Raw genomic sequence first — 7,490 nt, 5'->3', positions numbered from 1 at the left:
TGTTTTTTTTTTTGTTTAAAGTATGAAGCATTTTTGTGAAAAAAAAATCCGGAAAAATTAAAATTTTTGCACTTATTGTGAAAAATTCTCAGTGCCAATTCTTTTTTCGGTGCATGTATGTATATGTATATGTAACTAAATCCTTTGTATGTAAAATTTGTTTGCATTTATTCATTTTCAACTTAAAATAGTAAGTATATCTATAATATATGTATATTAAAAATAAAAAATAATACAAATATAGTGCGATTCAGATAAAGAAAATTATAGGAAATTAAATACATACATATATAATTTATTTACATCTTTTTTGGAAGTCAGATGGTATGGAATGCTTAACTTTCATATCTGCAAATGAGTTTGAGATCTTGTCTGGCCATGTTCATAACCAAAAGTAGATATGATTATAATTTATTTAATGCAAGGCCGTGGCCCACCATACATATGTATATCCTCTTTGGAAAATTTACTCATGATGTGTGTATGTATTTATGCATGCGATTATGAATTCATGCATATTTAGTTAATAAGTATAATAAATAATATTGCATAAAATATATTTTAGTTAATGAGACAAACATATTTAATGTGTAAATAAACTAGCGTTAGTATGTGAGCAATTGTAAAATGACCAGTTGCCGCTTTAAGCTGCCAAGGAAACGTTTTGTCTGGCATTTGTAGTCTTTTTTCCGTTTTTGTGATGCCGATGTTGTGATTGTTGTAAATGTATTCGTGATCATCTATATCGCAACTATTCTGAAGGCGTTAGATCTTTCTCTGGTTCGTTTTCATTTAAAATTTGTGAAAGTAAATCGTGAACCGGTTCAAAAGCCTTTTTCGCGCCGCTATTCGTCAAATTTTTATAGTCGAACATATCGTGATGACTAATAGTATTGTCTGCTTGTAACAGACCTTTGCCGATGCAAACTGTTTGCACCTGATTGAGACCAATCACTTTCTCCTTTACAATTCGATTCACCTCGGAATTTTTTTCTCTCAGCTTGTTCGGAAGATGGCCGCGAGGTAGTAAGGTCTATAATTTTAAGTAAATTCGGAAAGTGTGAGAAGATATCATTAAATGGTGTAGTAATTTATATTTATGTTGAAACTTACCGGTAACACGATATACGTTCCTGGCAACTTCGCTCGTATTCTATGCACTATTTCCACAATGCCTTCTGCTATCTGCTCAGCACTATTTTCTATATTATTTGTTCCCACGTGCAATACAACAATCTGATATATAATTAGAAATATGTGGTAAGCATATTGGATATACATATGTATATATAAAGCTCCAATAATAAAACAGGTAGATAGATATCCCTACATTTATAGTAGTGAAACCAACCTTCGGTTTAACATTGTCCAATTCGCCATTTTCCACGCGCCACAGCACATTTTCTGTTCGGTCGCCGCGAATGCTAAAGTTAAGGCAATGCATCGGTGCAAAATATTGATTCCAAGTTTCCGAATCCTGCAGAGTTTCTAACACACAATCTCCCAAAAATATGACGTCGGGATCCTTCTCCCGGCATTCGGAAATGAAACGCCGATGAATGCTAAAAAAAATAATTTTTTTTATGCTTCTGGTGGAATTTATTTAAATTTGGAGCTAATTAACATACCAAATCCAGCGTTCGTCGCCATCTAAGTCCGGGCGTTGGGTGGCTACAACACAAGGGTTCATAATTTTTTTTTTTACGATAAAAAAAATCCACACTACTTATAAATACTAAAACTATCAAAGAATGCTTTGAAATTTATTGCAGAGCTTTATTATAGAAAATTTCCGGTCTTTTATTTTCCAATCAATTCATAAAAAAAGAAATTTCCGCAAACCAGACTGACGTTTTATACCTGTCATTCACAATAGGAGAAGGTGTTGCTGGCAGGATTGCCACTGACGAAAAAAATACTTACCATCCACTTGAAAAAAATCTACCAATTGTGGAAAATATCTACCAAAATTTTTTTTTTGGTTATTTTATTGAAAACTACAGTTTTGATATTTTTTCAGTTAATTCCATAAGAATTCAAATTGTGTTTAAGGAACTATTTCAACCAAAAGCGAAAGTGATTAAACTAAAGGCAACAACGAAACTTCATCATTTGAAAATATTTGAGCTGGCGTTAATATAGATAAATACAGTGACTCAAAAAAGCTTGGTGATTTTTTGTAGTATTCACCTTTTTTTCAAGTCAAATTTTTGGTATTATTTTATAAGAATGTTGTTTACGCTTTAGCCAAACATTTAAAAATCAAGGATTCAAGCTAAATACAACACTTAGAAAAATTCAATTTCGAAATTTTTACTCTAAATTTTTTGAACAATTTAATGTATGGAGTTTTATAGCCCATAATCAGAGGTGGGCACTACCCCAAACAAGCGTGAGCTAAATGTGAGAATGTGTTAGTGTGCCTAATTCATTTTGCATGCTGTCGTGTTCTCATCGCTGCGCTCTCGCTTGTATACGTGCACGCGACGCTTACGCTCTTTTAGCACCTGCTAACTCTCTGCCCATGCCTGCCCATAACACTTGAGACTAATCAACAATGTGCAGCTAAAAATTCCCATTGGCAGTTTTCAATTTTTTTGCCGCCAGTATTTTGTGTTTTTTTTTTGTCATTCAACAATTGCCATTGATAAAAATATGCGTTGATTTAATTTTTTTTCGAAGGCTCGAAGTGGGCAATTACATACTTGCCCGTTGTTTTTTATTTAAATAATCATTTAAAATATTTAGGCAATCAAAAGCTTCTCGGAATTCTAGTAAGAAGAGTTTTGAATGTTCGCCTTTTATCGATATGTTCGCCTTTTATCGATATACATTTATTCGTATGTATATAAAAAGTGTGCATTAAAGTGTTAATGCAATAAAGTACACTGCACTTTTGGAAAGAAATTTCTAATAAAAGATAACTACGAAAAATAAAACGGGAACGAAAAATTGTATTTGTTTTCAAACTAAATAATTCAACAAAAATCTACCAAAATGAGAAAAAATTTACCTTTTTACCAACCCAAATTTTTTCTACCAATTTTGGTAACAATTAAAAAAGTGGCAACCCTGGTTGCTGGCAACATTGCGTAGGATACGTCATAAACAGTGTTTGCATTTTCTTTGATCTGTGTTTCCCTCGGGGATTTTTTAAAAACCTTTTTATATAAACTTTTATAAAAACACGATGCGGAAGTCTTTGATTTTAATTTTTGCACTTCTGTAATTTTATTCAACGAATATTAATTTTAAAATATTCGGTCTCTCATACTAAAGTTTGTTGGATAAAAAATTGGGAAAAATACAGTGTAGGCAACATTGTCTGCCAGCGACGTGAAATTTTGGTGGAAATAATAGCTGAAATACAATGCCGGCGAACGGCAAACTTCGCCGAATTGGGCGATGCTGTCGTTCACCGTTCGCCCAGCTATTTCGCCTACTTAAACAGAATTAGAGCGGTAGCGAAAACAGCTGATCCCATTTGGTCGCCTTTATAAAGGTGTTCTTACACGATATGTTTTTGCATGTGTACATGCCACTTTTTACATATGGAAATACCAACATATCGTGTAAAGGCAAATTAGATTTGTTTCTGTACAAAGCATATGCACGTACATACGAAATAGAAATGTTTCTATTTTCATCTGACACACAGATAGAATCATCTAAGGTTACTTTATTTCGTTTTCAAAGATCGTATTTTTAAAAAGTTAAATAAAGACTGTGAATTTGACAGACATACACAATTACACGTGTATTGAAAAACTCACATTTACAGATGAAAATACATATCGTATAAGAACACCTTAATTTGGGTGACCATATTTAGAAAAAACTAAACCATATTTAGAAATGAGGAAATGATAACAAATATAAATATAAAACAAAGAAAGATTATTGTAAATAATTTGTTTCAAGCCAGATTTAACGAATCCACAACTATATTTTTCAAACAACAAAAAAAAATCGTGTTTAGGTTGTTTTCTTTTAAAACTTTGAAAGCAAAAAACAAATACGGCCACCTTTGGCATGCACAGCTGTCATCGCCCAGCAGGACGATAGAAATAAATCTATCGCTATGAAACGCCGCCAAGCGAACTTCGCATTTCGCTTGGGCTGTGTTCAATTTCATATGCTTGCGGGTGTTCTAATTTTGACAGCGCGAATTTCGCTGTGGTGAGTTCGCCGTTCGCCGGCATTGTATTTCAGCTATAAAAGAAAGAATAAAAGGTGACTGAACAGACGCAAGCAAGCGAGTGGTGTCGTTGATTTTTTCGCAAACGTCTCAATTTCTTTAGAAGATAGAAAATCTTTTCATTTATTTATATTTACAATATAGAAGTGTAGGAAAATGCAGTTTTGGAGCACTCGAAAATGTCGCTGCTTAGCAATTTTTATGGTAAGTAATTGCAACAAATATGTTACCCACTGCAAAGCGAACTTAGCACAATGCATGAAATTTTCTGGAAAGTTTTCTTTCGTTTTCATTCATAACATTAAAGGGTGGCATATTAAATCTTTTCAGGTAATTTACGTCCTTTATAATCCTACGGATTCTGGAGCTGTGGACATGACCAGTGAAAATGTTGACATGACACTAGGTAAGTTGAAATCTATGGCAAACCTATCACTGCTCTTTTAACGGAGTTGAGTAGCGGCAAAAATGAAGCTCGATTACGCTTCTCAAACTACCGCTTTTATTCCTCTTGACGTGTCAATGGCAGATGCAGTCTAGCGCTTAGCAAAAAATGCACAGTTAAGCGATTCAGATGTTAGTAGATCAAGTGAATTTAATTCTAACACTATTTAAATAGATTTTAGCTTTGTGTGTCGAAATGAATCAGATAGTTATTTTTTTTTTAACATATGTATGAAGTACCGGTGAGAAGTTTTTCAGGGAAACCAGTTCCCAGAATGCGTCGATTTTGGGGTTAATTTGAGGTTTGAACGTTCGCCTCTTTTCGGCGAAAAATCGATGTGTCGACAGTACTTACTGCAAGCACATAAATGCTTGGACACCGATTTCCTTTTGTGGATATTTTGACTTTTGGATCCGGGGGGGCCAGGAAGACCAGACCAAGGGTTGTTGTTTCGGCGAACGCCGAGTTCCTGCTAGCGAACGCCGATTCTCCAAGATTGTCACTGCAGCTGCTGGATGCATTGCGGAAACAAGTTCGAATTTGCGGCGAAGGCGCAGTTTTTTTTTATAAGCGGAAAAAGTGGGAGTAGTACTTAAAGACCTGCAACTTCGCCTCTGATGTGGTCAACAGTAAGGTCACTGCCAAGCCCGACGAAGCTGGCAGACAAAGTGGAAGTATCATTCAGTGATCGTGCCTCGTCGGACACTGCTTCTTCCGGGGCACAGAGCCCGCGGTGAGATGCAGGAGGCCATCACGAAGACGAAAACTTCCAAAACTATTGGTCCCCTGATAATGATCGTGATGCTGAAATGATGCGGTCCAGCGAAAGTAGATTACCTCGCCGCGTTCCACAACTTGTCTATGGTCACTCTCATTATTATCGATGTGGGATCAGGGAAATTGGTCCAACTGCTGAAACCGGAGAAGACTGGCAACAATAAGGAGTCTTATCAGTAGGCAACAATCCTCTCCCCCGTCGCGAAGTCACTTATCACCTGACGTAAACGAAACACCAGCTTGATTTTCTCAAAGTTAACAGCACAATCACAACATTTTACACTGATAACTCGAGGCATTAACTGCAACCGCCCCTGTAAGAGAAAAGTCCTAGTAGCGTTGGTTCCTCTCTTCCATAAGGACTCGAAACGCGGATTACCTGAGTGGTCCAGCGGTAAAGAATTCTCATTGATTTTTCATATTTTTTTGCTTATGGTGTTACGCATATTTCTCTTGAAACTTACACAATATGGACACAAAACTGCATACCCCATTTTCTTTTAAATTCTTATTAAAAATTTTAAAATTTTGATGATAATTTTTGAAAATTTGGCGAATTTTTATATATCTTGTATAAGGTTTGAACCTTTGAGTTGTATGGTTTTCGTTATTGTATAAACTATATTTTTGTTAAAAGCATAAATAAAGAAACAATAAATGGTCAAAACTTAGGAAGTTGTGCACTTAATTACTTGGCCGCCACTGTATGTATGCATGTATAGCAGCCTCACAATTGTTTATCAAAACAGCTGTTTATTGTTTTAAAATATGTTTAAACAATTGTTAAAGAGTAGTAATTTTTTAAGAACTGCGTATTTCCTCATGTCGTAAACAGATCATAACCCTTATATAAGTTTTTAATTTAAAATATTTAGTTTAACCTACATAAAGGAGTTCAATGACGTTTAATAAATACATACTTATGTACGTACATATCGCACCTGAAATGCAAAAAGACGTAACAACATCGTAACTGAAATGGAAAAAGTCGAGACTTAAAATTTTTATTTTTTTTCATAAAGTGATTTCGGAGTTCTAATTCGATGAAATCCATCATATTAATTAATCAAGAACTGAATTTTGAATTTTTTATTAGCTACGACTTTTAGAATTTCAGCGACGATGTTTGTTACGTCTCTTTTTTCAGGTTACGATATGCTGCTCATACCATACGTACTTAAGTATTTTTATTTGAATGTAAATAAGGACGCCAATTGAATATGGTAGGGCTTGGAAGTCCTATCCGGATAGTGCAGATATTCGAATAAAAAATTAGCAAAAAATAAGAATTGTTTGTATATTAATGAAGTGATTTGTAACAGCATCTGACAGCCCTGACCAGACATGAATCTAAATCGGTCTGGTAGCGGGACCGTTCAAGTACTGTTTAGAAAATCCCGACAACAAATTGAACGGATATTAACCGGATATCCAGATTGGGACATTTCATTCCAGAATGTGAACAATTGTAAATTATAACCATGGTAGAATTATACCATGCCTTGAGAACTTATACCACAGTGAAATATAATTTCTAACAGATAGCTAATATATAAAATTCTTTTTCAAAAAAATACCAAACGATTTCGAAGTTCTTTCTAACTATCATTTGAATGAATGTGACTGGTGGGAATTAGAAAATCCCTCTATTTTACCTTTGTGCACTCAAAGATGAAATATAGTCAAAAAACTTAATTCTGAATTCAGACCATTTTTATGCTGTAAAATATATGCTATGTGCTTTCGTTTTCATTAAAAATTAGGCTGATATAATCTTCATAGAAATATTAAAAAAATGTTTAATGTTGCGACTGGTGGGACAGGTCCCTGGTACTAATGTAAAGTAATTATTTGTGAAGTAAAAGTTTCCATAGACAAAAACATTAAAGCTTCTTCGAAAGATCAATGAAGTGCAGTCAATTAGCTGTTGCCACTGAAATATGGATAATTAAGGCATTTTGAAATTTATGTCCTTTATGACTCTTTTACATGGAATGACCCATTTACTATATTTTCTTTTACTTTTTTACAGCGTCTAACGAATTGGTTTTCCTTAATTTCTACGCCGAA

The 7,490-nt window shown here is 34.3% G+C and overlaps 1 protein-coding gene and 1 long non-coding RNA gene across 2 annotated transcripts; one reads left to right on the top strand and one right to left on the bottom strand.

Moving 5' to 3' along the window:
- Positions 1-230: 230 nt before the first annotated feature.
- On the bottom strand, positions 231-1,875 carry LOC118734600 (platelet-activating factor acetylhydrolase IB subunit beta homolog). Its single transcript, XM_036464306.1, has 4 exons — positions 1,629-1,875; positions 1,352-1,562; positions 1,114-1,236; positions 231-1,033 (listed from the first exon to the last, which is right to left on the bottom strand). Exons 1-4 carry the CDS (start codon positions 1,688-1,690, stop codon positions 752-754), a joined length of 678 nt encoding a protein of 225 aa, XP_036320199.1. The 5' UTR covers positions 1,691-1,875; the 3' UTR covers positions 231-751.
- Positions 1,876-4,234: 2,359 nt separating this feature from the next.
- LOC118734599 lies at positions 4,235-7,490 on the top strand. The gene is made up of 3 exons (XR_004992402.1): positions 4,235-4,402; positions 4,529-4,604; positions 7,453-7,490. It is a non-coding gene; the product is annotated as an uncharacterized LOC118734599 (long non-coding RNA).

Source organism: Rhagoletis pomonella, unplaced genomic scaffold (assembly GCF_013731165.1).
Source record: "Rhagoletis pomonella isolate Grant_MI unplaced genomic scaffold, Rhpom_1.0 Rhpom_scaffold_00002, whole genome shotgun sequence".
Taxonomy (NCBI): Eukaryota; Metazoa; Arthropoda; class Insecta; order Diptera; family Tephritidae; genus Rhagoletis; species Rhagoletis pomonella.
The sequence above is the reverse complement of the archived record's forward strand: the minus strand, read 5'-3'. Positions and strand labels throughout refer to the sequence as shown.

Excerpts from the sequence above, each read along its gene's own strand:
- LOC118734600 (XM_036464306.1), bottom strand. The coding sequence starts at position 1,690 with ATGAACCCTTGTGTTGTAGCCACCCAACGCCCGGACTTAGATGGCGAC. Across the intron at positions 1,237-1,351 it reads TGGACAATGTTAAACCGAAG|ATTGTTGTATTGCACGTGGG; the intron begins GTTGGTTTCACT and ends ATTATATATCAG. Across the intron at positions 1,034-1,113 it reads GAACGTATATCGTGTTACCG|ACCTTACTACCTCGCGGCCA; the intron begins GTAAGTTTCAAC and ends TTAAAATTATAG.